The sequence below is a fragment of the Pelodiscus sinensis genome, chromosome 16 (genome assembly GCF_052426305.1).
Source record: "Pelodiscus sinensis isolate ZL-2025 chromosome 16, ASM5242630v1, whole genome shotgun sequence".
Taxonomy (NCBI): Eukaryota; Metazoa; Chordata; order Testudines; family Trionychidae; genus Pelodiscus; species Pelodiscus sinensis.
In genome coordinates, this window is record NC_143067.1 from 698217 (window position 1) to 720213 (window position 21997).

The 21997-nt window shown below is 52.2% G+C and overlaps 2 protein-coding genes across 10 annotated transcripts in view; one reads left to right on the forward strand and one right to left on the reverse strand.

Annotated features, from left to right (window-relative positions):
* On the reverse strand, nt 1–14798 carry KIF20A (kinesin family member 20A). Of its 2 annotated transcripts, none has more exons than XM_075917889.2 (19): nt 14659–14798; nt 14112–14291; nt 8942–9028; nt 8633–8752; nt 8296–8434; nt 8033–8220; nt 7823–7952; nt 6933–7133; nt 6458–6569; nt 6263–6334; nt 5224–5367; nt 4969–5134; nt 4518–4670; nt 3451–3590; nt 3235–3337; nt 2124–2328; nt 1583–1674; nt 1121–1258; nt 1–549 (listed from the first exon to the last, which is right to left on the reverse strand). In XM_075917889.2, exons 2-19 carry the CDS (start codon nt 14271–14273, stop codon nt 235–237), a joined length of 2667 nt encoding a protein of 888 aa, XP_075774004.2. In that variant the 5' UTR covers nt 14274–14291; nt 14659–14798; the 3' UTR covers nt 1–234. The 2 variants fall into 2 exon arrangements, with proteins under 2 accessions (XP_075774004.2, XP_075774002.2); XM_075917887.2 differs by having other exon boundaries at nt 6933–7136.
* The window catches only part of BRD8 (bromodomain containing 8), a 25791-nt gene continuing 18585 nt past the window's right edge, over nt 14792–21997 (forward strand). For 6 of the 8 annotated variants that reach the window (XR_016346914.1, XM_089769371.1, XM_075917883.2 and 3 more), the window contains exons 1-7: nt 14792–14886; nt 15677–15773; nt 16077–16146; nt 16669–16718; nt 20101–20223; nt 20685–20765; nt 21236–21300. Coding sequence is in view for 7 of the 8 variants with exons in the window: in XM_089769371.1 (XP_089625497.1) it covers nt 14868–14886; nt 15677–15773; nt 16077–16146; nt 16669–16718; nt 20101–20223; nt 20685–20765; nt 21236–21300 (505 nt within the window). In the remaining variant the exon portion in view is untranslated. Of the gene's footprint in view, nt 14887–15676; nt 15774–16076; nt 16147–16668; nt 16719–20100; nt 20224–20684; nt 20766–21235; nt 21301–21997 lie in introns of those variants that run through there. The other 2 variants (XM_089769372.1, XM_089769374.1) reach the window with 2 other exon arrangements.

Consider the following 21997-nt stretch of genomic DNA (forward strand, 5'->3'; position numbering starts at 1 on the left):
TGCTAGCCCTACGTTTTTCCATTTATTGTCATGCATATACAGTAATAGAATACATCCCAGTTGAGAGGCAAGGCAATGTTGCAGGTTGGACCTGAGGCCCCGTTCCATATAGACAAATAGCTGGTCTGAACCAGAGCCAGCTCCCTGAAACCATCTTTGAGAGTCGCACACTAGGTTTATACACAGTCAAGGACAATAACTGCTCCCTGGTAGGTCCTCACCCAGAAGCCCCTCTTACTTTTTACTAGAGGTCCAAGCCTTGAAGCCTGGTGACTGCCGGGCCAAGAGGAGGCGGTTGTAGGGGCTACTCTCTGCTGTACGAAGCCGGGGAGGTGAGCGGGATAGAAAGCCGCGTAGGAAGGGTTTCTTGCCTGGAGGCTGACTTGGCTGCAGATTTTCCCTGTTAGCACAGAAGCGTTTCTTTAAAGTAGATGAAGGGGCCTGGAGCTTCTGCACAGTGTGGTACTGTTCAGCAATGCACGCTGCCTTCTTCCGCAGATCCAGTTTCACTAACGTCATGGTGTTTTGCAGCTCTGCCAGGGTTTGGTCCTGAGAGAGGGAACCAGCACTATCGTTACCCTTACGAAAGTGGCCTCCTCCCTGTTAGGCACCCAGAAGTTAAAGGTACCCAAAAAGCCACTTAAAGGAGCATGTAGTGCCAAGCAGCTGCTGCTGGCCCTGCTGAGGCAGGTAATCCCTGGGATGGACTAGGTGAGTAGTGCAGCCAAGGAAGCTGAATCCGCCCCCCTGCAAATGTTCTGTTGTGGAAATGGCGCTCTGATGTCCCGTGTTTGCCCTCAGATTGACCTCTGCCATAGCCAGCTATTGCATGGAGCACTAGGAACAGTTGCTATTACTGTGCTGAGGCCACACAGAGGTGCAAGGTGGAAATTGTGTGGGTTAGGGCAACCTGTTAGTACAGTCCCTTATTAAATGGTGGCTTTCGTTAGCCTGATCTGTCCTTCAGCAACTGAGGCAGGCAAAATGGACTTGGCTGCTTTCTATTTTCCCTGCTGACTCCCAACTTATTTTTCTGTAGATTAAAAGCCAAGTTTTTGGTGACATTCAAGTATCTAGGCTGAATCCCATACAGTCCCCACAAGCATAACTGTGACATTACCTGTCTAGCCAGGGTCTCTTCACAGGTGCAAAGAGCTTCTCGAAGTTTTCCTGCACTTGTGGTGTGACAACATGATCTCTCTGCAGACTGGAGAGACTCCCCAAGTTTTTGCAGCTCTGACCGCAGCAGCTTCACGTTCTGCAGAAGAGTGGGAAAGTCAGTCCTTGCAAGAGACTCTGCAAAGCAGGACAGCAGCCAGCGCTAGAAGCAAAGCTATACCACAGCAGCCTTACCTGCAAGGCTCAGAGAAACCCTCAGCCCCTCAAAGATCCTACTGGAGTAGGATCATCAATAGCAGCTCCCTCAACTGTGGAGGCAGTGCCTCCCACACCCCAAAGGAAAAGACCACTGGCATCCATGAGAATGTGGTTGAAGCCACGCAAGTGATAGTGAAATACACAGTAGTGATTGTGAACTGGGAGGAGCCCTCCAGAGTTCCCATATCCCTCAGAGCACACTTACCTTTTGTCCATCCTCCAGCTTCCTGTCCACATCCACAGTGATGGGTCTGGCAGAAGGGGGGGGCTCCAGTAACTTCTGGCACCTGTGCAACTCTGAAAACAACCAGGAGCAGAGAAGCAAAAAATATATGCACATAGCCCAGCAGAGGTAGGTGCTAAATGATCCAGGGCCCTGTGAAACACTGCTTTAGAAGTGCACAAGTCAGGCAGTTCAGCTCTAGAACTGCTCCACTGGAGCCTCCTCATTCTTGGCTTCTCAATGAATTTGGGGTAATAGAAGTTTCTACCCTTAACTCTGCCCCCAACTCCGATTTGTCATGGCATGACTATAGGCCCCCCCAGCATACATCCACAGAGAGTCTGCCCCAAACCCCATCTTTTTACTGACGGAGGGGAGCTGGAGAAATGAAGTGGCTGGTCACAGGACAGCTCTGGGAGTAGCACTGGGCTCAGGACTCCCCCATCCCAGTGACCCAATATGCTCAGGGCAGAGCTGTGAGGCCCAGGCCCAATTCAGAGCCACTAAGGCCCTAGTGCCGCACCTGCACTAGTGGTGTTCAGCTCTGCTTGACACTGCTCCAGCTTGGCTTTCACTTCCAGCAGTTCCTGCTGCAGAGTGGATGCAGCTGCCACTCGCTTTGATCTGCGCAGGGGCTGCTCCAGCTCCTGCTGCTTCTCCAGGGCCTCTGATGGCAACTTTGCTTCCTGCAGAGCCGCCTCCAGCTCTCCAATCTTCTCATCACGTTCCTGAGGCAGACGGGCAGATTTGCTCAGACCCAGAAACTCACAGCCACTTCCCTACTCCGTGAGCAACGCTTCCCAGGAAAGGGGGCGCAACTTTCCCCTGAGGAAACCTCGCTGCAGGGGACCCGCCAAGTGGCATGTAGGTTGCAGGCTTACGCCGTTCACCGGGGCACTGCACTAAATCAGTCTGCAGCAGAGCCCCAGAACCCTGCCTGCTTGACAGACTGAAGCCAAACTGTTCTGTAACTGCCCCCCCCCCCAGTCTTTGGCATTAGCCTGGCAGTGATACGATTTTCTCCAGCACTTGCGCAATGGAGGGTGTGTTTACAACATGCTCAGCCCCCGGGAAGCAAAGATGCTGAGTTTCACTAGACTAGCTGCCTTCTATCCCTTGCCCAGCAGTGGCTGTGTTAGAACCCTGCAACCAAACATGACCTGACAAGTGCTGAGTCTGGGTTAGTGGATGGAGTGGGTATCAGTGACAGCTCTGCTCTGTTCCTGCCAGCTGCCACCAGCTTGCTGCACTGTGCGCCAAAGAGTCTGCACAGCAGTTCCCAAGCAGGCTGACCCTGGGGCACGAGGGGATGGTGACTGCAACTCAAGGGTCATGTGCAGTGGTAACTCCATCTGCTTAGGCTTGGGTCCAGAAATTAGGCCCAGGCAGACCTTGATGCTGTGGTACGTGGAACAGCAGCCAAGATGTTGGAATGGGACTGCAGAGGGCTCTGAGCCAGAGCTCAAGGCCTGTAGGGGGGGAGCAGAAGGTACAATTGGTGCTGTCACATAGAAGGCCTTGCTAGGGGGAGAGTCAGATTTCCTGGGCCACACAAGCTCTTCTCACCACCCTGGCTCTGCTCCCATGCCACCTGCCTACAGGGGCTCCATTTCCTGCCATGTGCACACACCCACCTGAATCATCTCCTGGTAATAGTCCAGGAGTGACTCCTTCAAATTGCTCAGCTTATCCTCATACAGCTCCACCAGTAGCTCTTTCTGGGTCTCCAAGTGTTGGCTGCAGAGAGAGCATAGGGCAGAGATGCCATGTGTACCAGATCAGCAGAGAATGTGGGAGGCTAAGAGCTGAGGCTGGGATGAGTTCCCTGGTCCCTTGCAGGGTGACAGTACCTGCACCACTGCTCTTTTTCTTGCAGCTGCTCTAGCATCTCATTGCAGAGCTCCTCTCTGAGGCGCATTTCCAGGTGCAGCTTGTTCTGCCGCTCCTGCACCAGCAGATCCCACAAGACCTCCACAGCTCGGGGAAGGTCCTGAAAGGAGCGCACAAGAGAACGTCAGCCTTGTGCCTGTGAATCAGGGCGTGCTCGCATACGAAAGGCCAGGGAGGTCCCACGTTCCCTGAACTGAGGCAGGTTTGCTCCCCGTTCCATGTACTAAAGCTTGGTCCAGCGTAGTCACATCCCAACAGCTAAATCTAACCCAGCCTCTCAACATTTCATCAGTTCCTGATCATTCTTCTAGTTCTCACGCCACGCCGGCCCAGCATCCTGGCCTGTACAGCTTCACCGAGCCTCCGTGTGGCACTAACTCTCGGCCGAGAGGGAACTCTGTACCCTGTTCCCAAGGGTCAGATTGTTAAATGAGGCAGACTCCTGCTACCTTGTCCCCTTTAGCAGCTGCTCCACTTGTGGGACAGTGCCATATCCATGCCCATTTGAGCCACGGATGCAGTGTCCTTTGTGCATGGGGAAAGCCTGTGAGGCTCATTACTAATGGTTCTTTGACCCTCCCACTGTTCACTAGTTCCACAGTTGTGCCAGTGATCATCTTTGCTGTTCCCAATAATGTACAGAGCCTGTCCCAAAGGCTGGGGCTGGGATAGAGTCATAGAATACTAGGACTGGAAGGGACCTCGAGAGTCATCGAGTCCAGTCCCCTGCCCCCATGGCAGGACCAAATACTGTCTAGACCATCCCTGATAGACATTTATCTAACCTGCTCTTCAATATCTCCAGAGGTGGGGATTCCACAACCTCCCTGGGCAATTTAGTCCAGTGTTTAACCACCCTGACAGGTAGGAACTTTTTCCTAATGTCCAACCTAAACCTCCCTTGCTGCCGTTTAAGCCCGTTGCTTCTTGTTCTATCCACTGAGGCTAAGATGTACACGTTTGGACTCACCTCTCCACCCCACATGCCATGGTGGCTTCACAGGGCATGAAAGGAACTATCACTCACCTCCCTATCATACATGGTCACTTCTGCCTCGTCCTCGCTCTCCACATCAGGCTCCACTTCCTGCTTTGAGCCTAGCCCTGAATTCCTCCTGTGTTCCTTGATTAAGGATTGGATAGATGGGAGGCCCAGCTTTGTGGGAGGAGCTTGAACAAGCTGAAGAGAAAACGAGGCCATGGTTATAGAGCCCACAAGGCCAGTGGACCAAGGTGGTCCCTAGGCAAATGTTTTCCTCAGCCATAGTCTTGGTCTTCAAGCTAACTGTCTGGGTATGCAGTGGAGGCACTCAGCTTCACCAGAGGGACTCATAATACCTTCCCTCCCCAAATGCGAAAGGAAGAAACTGTTCCCATAGAAGCCAGAGGGAGTCCCGAGATCCAGACTAGGGATACAGGCTCTTGGAAGATCCAGAACAACGTCTCCACTATTGGGCACCTGGCACTGGCCCACTGACCTGGCTAGCTATGGCTGAGAACTTGGCCACATGCAGGGTCTCATCATATGTGGATGCACACTGGTTAATGTTGACAATCATGCAGGAACGCCCACGCCCTGTGAAGAAGCCCTGAAACACACGGGTCAGCTTGCTGTCCCGGAACGGAACCACGTTCTGCTTCGGCCTGCCAGGAGAGAGGAGAACAGACAAGCTAAGCTCAGACAAGTGTGTGGGGAACCTGCCCCCTGCCACTGTTCTCTTGTGCGCACTCACTTGGCCTGCTGGTTCTGACGGAGGGCAGCAATGCAGCGGCCCAGAGTATGCAGGGAGGTGTTGATGTTGTTTGCCTCCTTCATGCGGTCCCCGCTTTTCTGGTCCTTGCAACGTTCTGAGCCAGCGAGGTCACACAGGGACAGCCTAAGGGGCGCCAAAGGAGATCCGTGTGATCTGGTCCCATTGACCCTGCCCCGATCCCACTCTGCACATCCTGTGACACCCTTACTCTGTGTTCACCCTCCCCTTAAAAGCCCATCTTCCAAATTCCTTGAGTAGTGCAGAAGCTGCTTGGGCCCCAGGACAGCTGAGGGAGTTAGCTCTGTTATTGCAGTCTTAGAGGCTCTTAAACTACACCAGTCAACACTGCCACCAAAATCAGGATGAGGGGGATGGGTCAAGACAGCCAGAAATCCCAGCTGCTTTTCCAGGACAGAGCCAGCGCACACCTCTGGCTTACTACTTTGTTGAATACTGTGTGCAGTTGCGGTCGCCTCATCTCAAAAAAGATATCCCTGTGTTAGAATAAACACGGAAAGGGCTAAAAAGTGATCCCAGGTCTGGAACGGCTACCGTACAAGAAGAGATTGATTAATAGGTAGCAGGTTGAAAAACACAAGGAAGCATTTCTTCACACAAACGCACAACTAACTTGTGGAACTTCTTGCCAGAGGATGTTGTGAAAGCGAAGTCTTTCACAAGGTTCAAAAAAGAACTCTGTAATTCCGTGGAGGACAGGTCTATCGCTGGCTGTTAGCCAGGATGGGCAGGCATGGTGTCCCTAGCCTCTTTCTGCCAGAAGCTGGGAATGAGCTACAGGCGATGGATTACTTGATGATCCCCTGTTCTGTTCATCCCCTCTGGGGCACCTGCCATAGGCCACTGTCAAAAGGCAGGACACTGGGCTGGATGGACCTTTGGCCTGACCCAGTCTGGCCGTTCTTATGTTCCCCGATATCTTTAACAGCAGCAAAGATGGAGAGCTCAGGTACAGGAGCCCCCAGCCTCCTTGCCCCATCCAAAGACGTGCAGGACTCACTCGCTGATTCTGGGGAACGCCTCACTGCTGCTTCCCTTTAAGTGCAGAATCCGAATGGAGAAGATGCTGTGACTGCAGGGAGCAAGGACAAAGAGTTTGAAGGAACATCCCAGAAAACACCCCAACCCCCAGCTCCCAGCCACAGAGTAAGGCCACAGTCTCCACACCAGACCGTGCCCTCTCCCTAACTCAGACCTGCGGCTGGAGTTTTGGTTCAAGTGGGTGCAGGCAAAGCTCTGGTTTCGCCGACCCAGTTTCAGGAGCCTCCAGGCCTCCTCAGCATCTCGGACATTGATCCAGTTCAGATCTGAAAGAGCAGACAAAGATCAGGCAGCCGAGTGGGAGGGCAACAGATCAGGGTTGCCATCCCAGGTACCCGCTACCTGCCTTGTCCCAGACTCTGTTACCACGAGCCACCCTGAACTCCCTCGAATTATCCATGGGGGGGGGGGGGGGGAACCAAACCGTAAACCAGCAGCCCAACCGAGAGGAGCAGCTGCCTGGGTGTAAGATCCCAGAGCACGCTCCCTTCCCCATCCGTGCCCTCACTCCACATCACACTAGTGCGTTGTCACCCCGCTCCCCCTCCGGCTGTCACTCCCGTCAGTCCAAACAGAGCTGGCAGAGCCCTCCCCAGAGCTCCCCCCACAACAAGGCTGGCTAGATCTACCTTTCACATAGGGGTTGCCAGTACGGTCTTCGCACAGCCGCAGCGTCTGCCTTTTGCGGTTCTGACCGGACAGAGGCACTTCCAGCAAGTCATAGATCAGCTCATTGTAAATCTCAAAGAAGGAGACCCAGATGGAGAACTGCACATCCCCCGGGGTGTGGAGCGAGACGCGGTCTGGGTCAGCCCAGCGAGGGTCCAGTTCTGCTAAGGCGGGTCAGAGGATGGTAGTGATTACAGCAGCCTCCAACATGGTCCAGCTGAATGGTGTGGGGCTAGGAGATTGCTGCCCCGCCCCGCCCCACAGAAACTCTCTATCCCAGCCCCAGTACATCCCATATGCCCTGCCTAGGACTTCCCACCAGGACATGCTCAATATCTCCTTAGCACTTATTTCCCATGTCAAGAACTTCCTTCGTGCCCTGCCTGATTTGGGGCAATGAGGGAACATAACCTTTAGACTGTATATCTCTGTGGCTTTGGTCCCGGTTACCCAAGATGCCTTGTCTCCGGGTGTTCAAGTCTGTCAGATGAGACTAGGGGACAAATGCTTTCATTGGTGCCTGTACACTTATTCCTTGGTAGTCTGACAGAGCCCAAGCCATCAACTGGTGGGATGTGGTGCAACGCTCAGCTGCTCACATAGGGAGCCCCGTGAAAGGGGGAGGGACATGTCAATGCGTTGCCCCCAGCTGACAGGCAATGCACAGAGCAGAGAGAGAGTCACAGCCAAATTCCCCACAGAATCCCACCCCCCCAAAGAAACAGTGAGCCCCAGACTGCAGCGGCCTTACTGCCCGTCCCACAGCACATCTACCCGACAACAAGGGTGCAAAATCCACTCCTCCCAATCCAAAAATGGCTGGCATAGGAGGGCAGTGCCCTGGAGGTACCTTCCAGTAGGCTGCTTGACTGGCTGGTAGAAGAGAGTCCTCCAACCCCACTATCAGAACTGGCACTTGTGGTAGCCTGGACCTGGGACTCAGTACTGTGGCTCCCCTGCCGTGGAGTCAGCATTTCCTCCTGGAAAACCATGGCCAGCATGAGTGACACGACCGATGTGCTCATACCCCTGCCCTGACATACCCAGAAGGGGCACTCACCTCCCGCAGCCCCCCGCACAGCAAGGTCAGCTTCTTGGTCTCCTCCTGATGCACCTGTTTGCTATCCAGCCAGGTCACTTCACTGGAAAGCGAGGGCTTCAGATCCATAGCCTGGTACAGCTGCTCCCCCACACTGTTAAAGAGGACAGCTAGGGAGCGAGGCAGGATCCCTCCATCTTTGCTGCTCCCTGGACAAGAGAACAGCATCAGGCTGAGCACTGAGAGGCAGACCTCACCAAACCGTCACAATAGGCGCTTCTTACCCTGGATGGTGTGCGTCTTCCCAGAGTTGGTGATGCCGTAGGTGTAAACCAGCCAGTTCTGCCCATGAAGTACATCCTTCAGAACTTCCCCCATCGTTTCATCAAAGAATGCCTTCTGCCCCACTGTCGCTCCAAAGATCTGCAACCACACACGCCACAGGGGAGCACGGACGACACGAAAGAGGCCTCTTGCCCTTGGCTGCAGCACCCACTGCTATTTCAGTGCTGCCCTTCCCCTGCCAGCCATCTCAGTCACAGGCTGCCAGTTACGCTGTTCCAGTACACTTAGCTACATGTTTCTTTAAACCTCTCCAGTGGTCCAGGCCTGAGCACCTACCTTGGTGAAGGTGAATTTATGTACTGCCTGGCCTATGCCCCGGGCAGTGCTCCGCATGGTGAAAGAGTCCTGAGGCGCTCTCAGAAGCAGCGTCTCCGAATTCTCAATACAAACACAGCCCTAAGGTACAAACAAAGCTCCCTCACCACAACGGCTCAAAAGACAAAGCTCCCTCCCACCCATGACTACCACAAACCCAGCAGGTTGTGGAATCCTCCACGTGCAGCACAAGCCCCCGTTCCCAGTAGGACGGGGAAACGGATTCTTCTGTTGCCCACGTGCAGCTCCTGCTTGGCCCAAGGTTCTCACCTGATCCTCCTGCTTCTCCAGCTCAGATGGCTTCAGGGGCCGGACTCTCAGATACACCTTCACTTTCCCATTGTCCTCAGGGGCAGTCTGCAGAAGCCCAACAGGTGAGCGGTATCAGTCAGTGGAAGTACCAGACAATTCTGTCAAGCTCAGTGCACCAATGGGAACCATCGCAGGGCACAGGCAGCTCATGAAACATGCCTCAGAAGCCTCTGGACACTTCAGTGGCACTTGCTCCAGAAGTTTCAAAACAGGAGCTTGCTCAGGCACTTCCAGCTGGTTCTTGGGCCACCAGGAGGCAGCTTCTCCAGCAGTACCGGAAGTGAGAGACTAGCTGAACTCTCATCCCTCCCCTTTTCCCCAGAGGCATCCTGCCTGGCTACAATGACAGGCCCCATCAATTGGCCTGACCATACTATTTAAACCAGAAGGAGGCACAGGAAGTTGACTAAGCAACTTCATGACTGACTGGCGGGCGTATTGGGCCTGATTCATGTTTGATCTCTCGACTCTGGCTCTGGTTTAGATGAAGAAATAAGGAGAAGTTAGGTTCTGGGTATAAGTGTATAGGAGCAAGAAAAAGCAGTTGCTTACCTTTCACATAACATCTTACAGAACAACAGTTGTGTTGCTCATGCCCCTCCCAAGTAAGTGTGTGAGCATGCCATGTGCAGAGTCGTAGGAAGATTTTTTCCTCTGGCAGTACCCATCAGCCAGCTGTGGAGCCCCCTGGAGTGGGGCCTTTATGGTGCTGAGCCTTCACCTGCTGTGTTCCTTCTTGCCGGAAAAGCCTGACAGAGGGAACGCAGGCAGGTCTTGGAATGGGCACGAGCACCACACCTCAAAGAGTAACAGTTACCAAAGGCAGACAGACATTTCTTCTTCAAGGGATTGCTCATGTCGATTCCAAGCAGGTGACCTCCCAAGCAGTTCTCTGGCGGAGGGGTCAGAGATCACAGAGTTGCAGATTGAAGCACTGCTCTCCTGAAAGCAGTATCATTTCTGGCATGTTGATAAATGGCGTAGTGAGATATAAACCCTAAAAAATCCTGGATCGGCACATAGGCCCAGATGGTGGTGAAGCCTGCACCTGTGAAGACTGTACAGTCAGCAGTGGAGCTAGGATTCTGGAGAGACTGTAGCAGGCGCTAATACAAGTTGTGATCTCAGAAGAAATCCTCTGGGAGGTGATAGTGAGACCCTTTATTCTGTCAGCAATGAAAACAAGGAGTCGGATACATTTCCTGAATGGTTTAGCACGTTCCAGATCGCAGGCAAGGGCATGCCTGACATCCAAGGAGTGACATGCGCACTCTGACCCATCTGGCTTTGGATAAAAAAATCCAGCAAAAAATGTCCTGGTTAGCATGAAAATCTGAAACCTCCGGAGCAAAAATGCTGGTGTGGCCTAAACTGAACCTTATCCTTATAAAAATTGCATAAGGCAGTTGGAACGTCAAAGCCTTAAGGTCAGAAACTGTTCTGGCTGACAAAAGCCACTAGAAAGGCCACTTTCCAAGAGAGAGAGAGAGGAGGCAGCACCTCGCTGGAGGCTAGAAGGGCAAGCCCATCAATTTGGACAGCACAAGACTGAGGTCCCATTGGCTGTCTCACATGGGGATAAAGTCTGTCCTGGCCCTTCAGGAAATGGCTCACCACTTGATCAATAAACACGCAGCAGTCAAGTGCACTCTCTCTGTAGCCACTGCCAGGCCTGGTGCTTTAGTGGAAGAAGGTAGTCCAGAACAACAGGGATAGATGTTTCCCCAGGTTGAATGCCCTTTTAAAGCAACCACAAAAAAAACTCTCTTCCAACTTGGCAAAGTAGAGTGTGTGTGGACGGCTTCCTGCTGCCTAGAAGAACCTCTTTCACTGCCACCGAACATGGCAGCTCCCGCACATTTAACCATGGAGCATCCAGGCTGTGAAATGGAGGGACTCCGGGCTGGGATGCTGAAGATGACTGTGATCCTGAGTGAGCAGATTCTGGATCGGGGCACAGGAAGAGGCATGTCCACCAACAGCTCTAGAAACATGAACCAGTGCCATCTGGGCCACACCGCAACTACCAGGATCACCCACGCCTTGTCCTGACAGATCGTGAGCAGGACCTTGGGGATGAGGGAAGTGGTGAAAACTGCCACCTTTCCATGGAACGAGGAAGGCATCTGCCAGAGCACCCAGGCGGTGACCGAGGAAAGAACAAAAGCTCTGGCACTTCCTGTTCTGGCACATTGCAAAGAGTTCTTTCCGGGGAGACCCCTGCCTCTGGAAGTGACCACTGGTGCAGCAAAAGGATCTGCTGAGCTGACAGGCCAACTCGTTCTGAGTACCAGGCAGATACAAGGCCTTCGGGTGTATTTTGTGAGCACTTGAGGACTTTGTGACACAAGGGAGGGGTGAGCACCACCCTGTTTGATATAAAACAAACAGCACTGGTGTTTTCTGCTAGAACCGAAATGCATTTGTCCTGCAGGCAAGGCTGACTGCCGCAGTTCTGTGACCTGCATTGGAATCACCCACTCGAGCCCATTTCCAGCCTTTGCACCACAACCGACTCTTGTCCTAGTCACAGAGAAGGGGTCTCCTGCAGACAGTCTGCAGGCTGAGCCACCCCTGGAAGGGGGGCAAAGACCTGAGAATGACTCCAATGTCCAGCTGCTCTTGCTCGTTTTGGGGAGTCCACAGACACCAGACTCAACAGCATGGGCTGTTCCCTAAGCACCGCAGAGTTTCCAGGCTCAGGATGCACTCTCCTGGCCGTATCAGCCTTAGTTGTAGGTGACCTTCCCCCCCCTCCAGCCGATGCTGCCTCTTAGACGGCATTGGGGAGCAGTGAACAATGCTGAGATGTTGCTCCACCCCTTTAGGATCCAGGGAATGCCGGTGCCAGGGAGTCTTCAAAGCAGAATCCTTCAGCAATGCTGTCCCACACTGAGGATGTCTGTTTTGGCACTGGGCCAGGCTGCACTGGCTGGTGGTGGAATCAGGAGTCTGAATCTAAAGGATGGTAACCCCTTTGTCCATGTGATGTGCCTCCCCTAAGCACTTGAGACAAGAGTTGTGAGAGTCTCCCATGGGCATAGACTTCTGGCAAGTAGCGTGTGGTTTAAAACCCTGGGAGCAAGGCATGCCTCAGTCCCTGGGGGAGGGGAGGATGGGACTACTCCCCACTAAAAAGAAAAAGCTATTTACATGATATAATTAGCACTTAACTAATGATGGAATAACTACAAGACATTAGAGCTAGGGAAAGGCTTGCCCAAGGCAAGAGAAAGGAAGCTTCAACCTCACTGGCTGTAAGAAGGAAATGAGTGAGGAGAGGATGGGCAGTGGCTTATATACAGCACCATAGGGGCAGTGGCTTATATACAGCACTGTAGTGGCACCACTCCAGGGGACTCCACAGCTGACCAACGAGTATTGCTGGCGAAGAGCTTTCTGACGACTGTGCACGTGATGCGTGCACACCTACTTGCAAACGGCATGAGCAATCACTCGAAGAACAGAAGTTGCCATGTGAGAAAGCTAGAGATAAATTGGAGACTAAGTTTCATGAGAAAATAAAAGTTAGCAAGTGCTTGACCCAGAATGATGTTTTGATTAGAATGTTTTCGAGAATCATGAATGTATTAAAATACTGTCTAAGTTGATAGTGTGGGAAGGACATTGGCACAAATGTTGATTTAAATAGTGTGCAATAAAAAAAGGTAACAAGGTGGTGGTGGAAATAGAATTATGATAAAGAACTCTTTAATTATATTACAGCATCCAAGAAGAAGCTTTGCTAAACTGCAGGGAGCCCCAGTGATCAACAAGGTACTGTGAGTTTCCAGGGTTATGAGGCTGTACTTCACTGTTAGTGGACTGATCACCCTTCAATTCACTATTTTATCTTTGAGTGAGAGGATAACAGTATCATTAGTAAAAGAGTAGCATTTGGGTAAGTGTAAGCGCATGTCTGTTTATTAAAAAGAAAAGGTAATGAAGCAAATTTTGGCTGCATAATTTGGCTGTTACTTTCGTGGTCCTCTGCTAAATACGTTTTCGCAAACCAACTGAGAGATTTGAACCCGAAACCTGAGTTGGGTTTGATACACCCTTATCTTAGTTACTTAATATTAATTGTGAACACTTGCATCATATAAGTTACAAATGTCTGGCTTAGTTCCTGGACTCCGACTCCAGCTGACTTCTGGCTTGGTTCCCTCTCTGTAGGGCTGGTATCTTTGCCCATTAGTACAGAGAACAAGCCAAAGCTCAAAGTGTAGTACCCTCCCATCAGCCACAGTGGTTCTCAACTCATTTCAGTCCACAGACCACTAGGCCAATCAAAACATTTTCATGGACTTTGGACAACGTTCCTGTGGACCACCAGTTGAGAGCCACAGGGCTAGATAAAGAGTGCCTGGAGTAGTAGGCCTGGTGCAGTATTAAAGCAAATGCTTACAGGATTACTGCCTAGTGCATACATTTGTCTAAGTTGCTACTAGCATTGCTAAAACAGGCATTTTTAAAAATTATTAGGCACTAAATATTTACATTAAAGCATTTCAAAATGGTAGTATGCAAACATCTCAATCTACTACTAAAAAGATGATTTGACAAAATAAGATCTTATCTGAGGTATCAGGAACATGGGGAGGTAATAATATCATAAAGCATACATGGTGGTATGTAAGTTGCTTGTCCCAGTCTATTAACGTTTGAGTATCTGTGTACAGCCAAAAGAAAAACAAAAATTCCTTCTGGTGACTTGCCATGGGGCATTTGTGCTAATGCATTAGAACTACGCCTTGAGGCCAGGCAATAAACCTGGCAAAGTGGCTGTATCACTGACCCATACCTGTAGTCTTTGTCTGCATCAGTGGTTCCTAAACTTTTCCAGATGGGGACCCATCTTGACAATTCAGGAAGATTTGGTGGCCCAAGACAATTCAAAAATGGGGGGAGAAGGTGAGGCACCTGGGTAGACACCTGGCAACTCTTTTGAAATGCATTGGCCACCCATATTTGGGTCCCAACCCATAGGTTGGGAAACCCTGGTCTACATACAAGAAGCATGGTGGTCTAGCCAGGAGCCCTGGCTGGTAGGGGTGATAACACCAAAGCTTCAAAAGCATTAAGCAGCTGTAACAGCTTTACCACTGCACCATACTGCAACCCTCACCTGCTCGGAGCCCCTCAGGTTTGGGGAAATAGCAGAGAAATCGGACAGCAGGTCTTTGCGCAAGCCAGCCCCCAGCTCTGCTGCCGTGGACTCGAGCAGGGGCGAGGTTGTGACCTCCTCCCCACACAGCAGCCCCAGAGGGGAGAGGAGTTCTTGGGCCATGGTCCCCACAGGTGGCTTCTGCAGGAAAGGGGCACAAATAAGATCAGCTCGACTGCATGCCCAGCCCCATGGCACGCTCCTCCCCCCCCAACGCACCCCCCACTCTGACCCGCCCCACAACCATGTTACGCCTCCTCCCCCAACACCCTTCGAGTCCAGCCGTGCTCCCCCCCACGCCGCTCGCCCCCCTCCGGCATAGCCCCCCCACGCCGCTCGCCCCCCCTCCGGTCACCCCCCCGCCGGCATAGCCCACCCACGCCGCTCGCCCCCCCCCTCCGTCATAGCCCCCCCCGCCAGCATAGCCCCCCCTCACAGCCCCCCCTCCGGTCACCCCCCCGCCGGCATAGCCCCCCCACGCCGCTCGCCCCCCTCCCCCTCCGCTCACTTCGGATCCGTGGTGATTCCGTCTTGTCTTTGTTCAAACCTCGCGGTCCGCCGACTCAGCCAATCAGAGCGCGCGCAGCGCTTCCGCCAATCACAGGGGGGCCTCAAAGCGAGGTTGGGGCGGGGCAAGGTGAGCTCACGGAACAGGGCGTGTTTCCCGGCGAGCTTTGCGCTTCTGCCCTCGCCCCCGGCCGGGGTCTAGCGAGGAAAATGGCGGCCGGGCCTGGGAGTGAGCGAGGGGCGCGAGCCTGTTCGGGTTTCTGCGCGCGGGCAGGCGGGAGTATTGGGGGGCGGGGCTCCGCGGGGTGAGGGGCGGGGCTCCGCGCGTGCGGGGTGTGGGGCGGGGCTCCGCGGTGTGAGGGGCGGGGCTCCGCGCGTGCGGGGTGTGGGGAGGGGCTCCGCGGTGTGAGGGGCGGGGCTCCGCGCGTGCGGGGTGTGGGGCGGGGCTCCGCGGTGTGAGGGGCGGGGCTCCGCGCGTGCGGGGTGTGGGGAGGGGCTCCGCGCGTGCGGGGTGTGGGGCGGGGCTCTGTGGGGTGTGGGGCGGGGCTCCACGCGTGCGGGGTGTGGGGCGGGGCTCCACGCGTGCGGGGTGTGGGGCGGGGTGTGGGGCGGCGCTCCACGCGTGCGGGGTGTGGGGCGGGGCTCCGCGGGGTGAGGGGCGGGGCTCCGCGCGTGCGGGGTGTGGGGAGGGGCTCCGCGGGGTGAGGGGCGGGGCTCCGCGCGTGCGGGGTGTGGGGCGGGGCTCCGTGGGGTGTGGGGCGGGGCTCCGCGCGTGCGGGGTGTGGGGCGGGGCTCTGTGGGGTGTGGGGCGGGGCTCCACGCGTGCGGGGTATGGGGCGGGGCTCCGCGGTGTGAGGGGCGGGGCTCCACGCGGGCGGGGTGTGGGGAGGGGCTCCGCGGGGTGAGGGGCGGGGCTCCGTGCGTGCGGGGTGTGGGGAGGGGCTCCGCGGTGTGAGGGGCGGGGCTCCGTGGGGTGTGGGGTGTGCTGCAGCCTTTGAGCCTCTTGGTTCTGCCGCCAGAGCACAAGCTGCTGGGCGCCGGCCCCACCGAGCCCTGGTCCGTGCGGGAGAAGCTCTGCCTCGCCTCCTCTGTCATGCGCAGCGGGGACCAGAACTGGTGAGTGAGGCCCCTAACGGTAGCGCGCCGGCTGCGAGCCCTTGTCCCCTGGCAAGGCAGCCGCTGTGCGCAGGGGGCAGGGTGCCCTGCGCTTTGCATTGCTAACAGGCCGGGGAGCGCACGATGTGCACTGGGTCTGTCCAAACCAGTAACGCTGCTGCAGCACTTACCCCCGGAAGCAACTGGGAAAGTTCTGCACATTACCTGTGTGATGGGTCCGTCACTGCGCAAGCATCCTCCCCCCTGTGGGTTGGTGTGGAGAGGAAGGCAGGTTTCTGGTCATTTACCTGCTCTTTCTTGCAGGGTATCTGTCAGCAGAGCTATCAAGCCCTTTGCTGAACCTGGCCGCCCACCTGACTGGTTTTCTCAGAAGGTAAGATGCTTTGGAAGAGGAATCCAGCTCTTGCCAAGACTGCCGTCTGGGGGTATGGCTGCTGAAAGATCAGTAACTTGAGATATCAGGGGAGGAAGCTGTTCATCTGAGGGAGACATGGAGTCACTTTTTTAATATTGCCATTCTCCTAGTACCAGTTATCCCTATGCAGAACTGGTCTTGGCATAGTTCTCGCCAACCCACTACTCTGAGAATATCCTGCAGTTTCTGCTTGTAACTGTAATATTTACCTTTTTTGGATGAATATGTTATTAAGCGAGGCTTTTCTTTTCTTTGACAGGTCAGAGTGGAGGGTAGAGTAAGCCCTGGTACATTAAGCTCACTTGCAGTCATAGATTTGACTTCAGTGAGTGCAATTGTGTCCCCATCCATATCTCAGAACACACCCTGTGGGCATTAGATCTTTGAAGAGGAGATCCCAGTCCTACATGAGCTTTCTCTGATACCATTGTCTGTGATTACTGTTCTCTGTGTGCTCTAACTCCCTCTGCATTTTTTTAGCACTGTGCATCTCAATATTCGGAGCTTCTGGAGACCACAGAGACCCCCAAGTGAGTGCAAAGAATGAGGCATGTGATCTCTGAAGCAGCTGTTGGAGGGCTCAGCAGTTTATCTGGTTGTGCATTTGCCAATACTGTCAAAGACAGGCACGTGGAAATCTGAGTGTGGTATCTGAATAAGAAGGGTGACTGTTTCCAAGGGAAGAGCAGCTGAGGAATACACACTTGGAATGCTCTTTCTGTTCACCCATTCTCCTACTTTAGAGGTCTAAATGCTTTCAATTCTAAAAATTTCTGTAGCTGATATTTGTAATGTTCAGGGCTCGACAAACTATGTAATCTACTCGCCCATGGCGAATAGATTACAACCTGGAAGAGCTGGGTCCGGGCGATCTGCGCATGCGCAGATCGCCAGACAGCATGGCAGGCGAGCGGGGCTTGCCGCGGCTCTGCGAGCCCTGGTAATGTTTATTCCTGAAATGGTGTCATTCATTCATATACCTCACTCCCTGCAACCTTTAAGGTGTAGGAGTTCTCAAAGTGCACTGCACAGTAGGGATGTAATAGTGTAGTCAATTAACTGTTAAGCGAAAGCTTATAGGTTAATGCTATAGACTACATGCATTTTTCCCCCTCCCCCCACACCAGTAAATTTGTTAGCAGGCTGGTCAGCAGTCCAGGACCTACCGGCACTGAAACTTTGCATTTAAAGTGTTTTAGGAGGTAGGCAGGCAGGCAGCTTGGCTCAGTTCCAGCTCACGCTGGGTCCAGGAGCTCAGACACCCTCTCTATCCCCGGACAGGGACTGCTGCCACCCCTGTATCAGAGGCAGCATCACTGGCCGCAGCAAGGGGAGCTGGTTTTTAAACTGGCTCCTCTATCAGAGCAGCTCCCGCCTGATACTGCTGAGGAGCCCCCTGCCACTCCATGCTGCTTCCTCTGATTCGGAGGCAGCAGCATGGAGTGGCAGGGGGCTCCTCAGGAGTGGGGCCGGATGACTGCCAGCCCTGCCACCGAGACTATAGAATAGTCAAGTAACCGATACAAATTCATGAGGTTATTCAGCTATTCAATTAATTGATATTTAACATCCATACTGCAGTGTCCTTCTTCTGACAACAAAAATTACTACATTACCCTAGGAGGGGCGACTGAAGCCTGAGTTCCCCCCATAGCCCACTGCTCCAGACTGGGGGCCAAACCTGAAGCCCAAGCCCTACCCTCCTGGTGGGGTGGGGCCAAGCTGAAGCCCATTGGCTTCAGACCCAAGGAGGGGCCCTGTAATCTGAGCTCTGTCACCCAGGGTTTTTGGGCTTCGTTCCCAGAAGGTGGGGCTCTGGCTTTGACTTTAGCCCATGGCCCCAGGAAGTCTAAGCCTGCCCTGAAATAGATCATGAGCAACTTTGGGGTCCTGACCCACAATTTGAGAGCCCAAATATAGTGCATTGTAGGGCTTCTTAGTTACCTGGGCTACAATTCCCAGCAGAGCTCCCCAAAGTAGTATTTTAGGGTAGTTGCAATCCAGTTAGAAAGATAACGTAACTTAGTTTCATCCTGATAGTATATTAATATTAAACAAGTTGGTGTTTTATAAAATATATGCCATTAGTATTGCACCAGAATAGCTTTGCAACAAAGCCTTAAAAACATGAGAGGCCATATTGGGTCAGACCAAAGGTTCATCTATCCCAGTATCCTGTCTGCCGACAGTGGCCAATACAGATGCCCCAGAGAGAGGAAACAAAACAGATCATCCTCATGTGATCCCTCTCCTGTCACCCATATCCAGACAAACAGAGGCTAGGAATACCATTCCTACCCCTCCTGGCTAATAACTATTGATGGACCTAACCTCCCTAAATCTATCTAGGTCTTTTTTTAATCCTGTTTAAGTCCTAGTCTTCACCACATTCTCTGGCAAGAAGTTCCACAGGTTGACTCTGCACTGCATGAAGAAAAACGTCCTTTTGTTTCTTTTAAACCTGCTGCCTATTAATTTCACTTGGTGACCCCTAGTTCTTATATTGTGGGAATAAGTAAATAACTTTTCCTTATTCATTTTTTTCCAGCAGTCATTATTTTATAGATCTCTATCATATCTCCCCCCCCCCTCAGTCTTTTCTAAGATAAAATGTCCAAGTCTTTTTAATCTCTTCATATAGGACCCATTCCAAACCCCTCATCATTTTAGTTGCCCTTCTCTGAATCTTTTCCAATGCCCAGAGCTCAACAATCAATGTAATCTACTCGCCTGTGGCGAGTAGATTCCATCCCGGAAGAGCCGGGTTCGGGTGATCTGTGCATGTGCAGAACGTCTGACAGAGTGCCTGGCGAGCAGGGCTCGCCGTGGCTCAGCAAGCCCTGCCAATTCCAATATATCTTTTTTGAGATGAGGTGACCACATCTGTATGCAGTATTCAAGATGTAGGCATACCATGGTTTTATAGAGAGGTAGTAAGATATTCTCTGTCTTATTCTCTATCCCTTTTAAAATTATTCCTAACATTCTATTTGCTTTTTTGACTGCCGCTGCACACTGAGGAGATGTTTTGAGAACTATCCACAATGACTCCCAAGATCTCTCTCTTGAGTAGTTGTAGCTAAATTTGTCCCCATCATATTGTATGTATAGTTGGGATTATTTTTTCCAGTGTGCATTACTTTACATTTATCAACATTACATATCATTTGCCATTTTGTTGCCCAGTCACTTAGTTTTGTGAGATCTTTTTGAAGCTCTTCACAGTCTGCTTTGGTCTTAACTATCTTGGGCAGTTTATTATCATCTGCGTATTTTGCCACCTCACTGTCTACCCCTTTCTCTAGTTTTCCACTCTGAAAACTTACCGTTTATTCCTACCCTTTGTTTCCTGCCTTTTAAACCAGTTACTAATCCATGAAAGGACCTTCCCTCTTATTCCATTACAAGTTACTTTACTTAAGAGCCTTTGGTGAGGGACCTTGTAGAAGGCTTTCTGGATATTTAAGTATACTATATTCACTGGATCCCCCTTGTCCACATGTTTGACCTCCTCAAAGAACTAGTAGATTAGTAAGGCATGATTTCCCTTTACAGAAACCATTGAGATCCCATGCATTACACCTTGTAAAACAAAAGCTGTATGCATAAAACTACAGCCCAAAATAAGAAAGTAATTTAAGTGTATAAAAAATCAGTGCATGTTATCCAGTGAGTGCAGTTTTTTCCCCTTCTCTCTACAAGCTGCTCTTTATGTAGGGAGGAGCAACTGAACCTCCTATTCTTTCCTCTGTATTAACACTGCAACCGTTTAGGCTGAAATGTTTCAATCTGTGCTATTCATAGACCCAAGTTCTGAACTAGGACGCTTATGCTGGCCCTTGATGGTGTTTATAGGAGGACTGGGGTTCCTACAGTTGGTGCTATTATCATTATCCTGTCCTTGTTCTGTAGGAGAAAACGTGGTGAGAAAGGGGAGGTTGTGGAAACTGTGGAAGATGTCATCGTGCGGAAACTGACAGCAGAGCGAGTTGAGGAGCTGAAGAAAATGATCAAAGAAACACAGGAGAAGTATAGGTACTTATTAGAGAGGCAGGCCTACCAGTGGTGGGGAGGAAGGAGGTACTTGCCCCCAGGATCCAGCCATGCAAAAGGGCCTGGTGTGGCAGCAGTGGCCAGATTCCCATATCCTTTAAATCACCGCTGGAATGCAGCACATTCTGTGTAGCTCGGAGGGCTGGAGTGGGTGCACTGCGCTCTGGGCGGTACACAGGGCTGGCTGCACTTGTCCCATCCCTTCTGTATGAGACCCCAACCATCTGTGAGCATGGAGCAAAACCCCATCTCCCCACACACATGCACACCTTGCCCGGGGTGCGTGAAAGCTGTCAGCTCTGCTGTAGAGGGGTTACACTCAGGGACTGCCCTGAGACAGAGTGTGCAGCAGGGGAGAGTGGATGGAATGGAGAGTATACATTGCAGATTTGATGTGTTACTAAATGATAAAGTAGCTGAGGTGGAGCTGTGTCTGTTTCCAGACAGCTGAAGAAGGATTCAGAGCTGATCCAGGCTGGGCACATGGATAGCAGACTGGAGGAGCTGTGCAATGACATTGTGGTGTGGGTTATCTTATTATTTCTCTATTCCAACTCCCCCCGAGATTGTACTTCTCAGATTCCTTGGGCTTGGGGGTATTCCCTACTCCCTCTCAGTCATTGCACTCCCAGGCTTTGGGGGAAGAGCTAAGCTGGATGGATGCGCTGACTGGTTAAATTTGGCTTGGGGTGCCAGCCAACAAGGATTGTCTCTTGGAGTTCTCCAGTATAAGGAGCCTGGTGAAAGCTTGCAGCGTCTTGTTCACATCGTCTCCTTGGATGTAGAGCTGAGAGTGAGGCTTTCTGGAATGTGTCTCATACACTGACTGGAGCCTGACTGCCCCTTTGCTCAGGGAAATTGGGCTTCAGCTAACAGGGGTGCCTTATTGAAATGGAGACAGTGGGTCAAGTGACTTGCTGGTCCTTGAAGTCACCAGATCTGTTTTGAGGCCCAGGGGCATTGTGTGACCAAGTACTTTGTTTATTTTGTTTAGGAAGAAAAAAATGGAAGAGGAGGAGGCAGAGGTGAAGAGGAAGGCTACAGATGCTGCTTATCAGGGTAAGATGGGACTGTTTGCTTGCTCCCTTCCCCTTATCTCCCTCCCACCTCCCCCAGAGGAGCTCTGGGGAGAATTTAAGACTGAGTAGTATCTAGCCCTGAGAAAGGGAGGAACCTGCAGAGATCTGGGTTGGAAAGGTCTGGGTACTCTGCTCTCCTGGGTTCAGGGTTAGGAGAGAGAGGGCTGCACACAATTTTCATGTTGTTAAAGGTAACCTGAAAATTCAGCAAGGAACCCATAGAGTAAAAATGGACAGTTAGGCAAGGGGGCATTGCTTTGCAGAAAAAGCACCTGAGACGAAGCAGGGGAATGGCCTCATAAGGGACATTAGAAGTAGCCCAGGAATAAGAGACTTGCTGGTTGTGGGGGATAAAATGTGCATTCATACCTGGAAGTGCAGCAGCAGGAATGTGAGTTAAATATTGGCCATCAATTCTTGGCTCTTGGAACAATTCAGCCATGGAACTGGTGCTAGAGGAGGTTGTGGAGACCTTGCTAGTAGGCAGGTTCAGAGCGGAGATCATCAGCCATTCATTCGGGTTATGGTGTAGGATGGTTAGCCTTGATGTGGTGCAGGAGTTGCATTCAGTGACCTGTGCTGGTGACTGTAAATGAGGTGCTTGATTGGGTGGGAACGGCTAGGTCAGAAGCAGAACTGCTTCCAAGGGAGTTTCCAAGAACTGGAGCTTTGAGCTC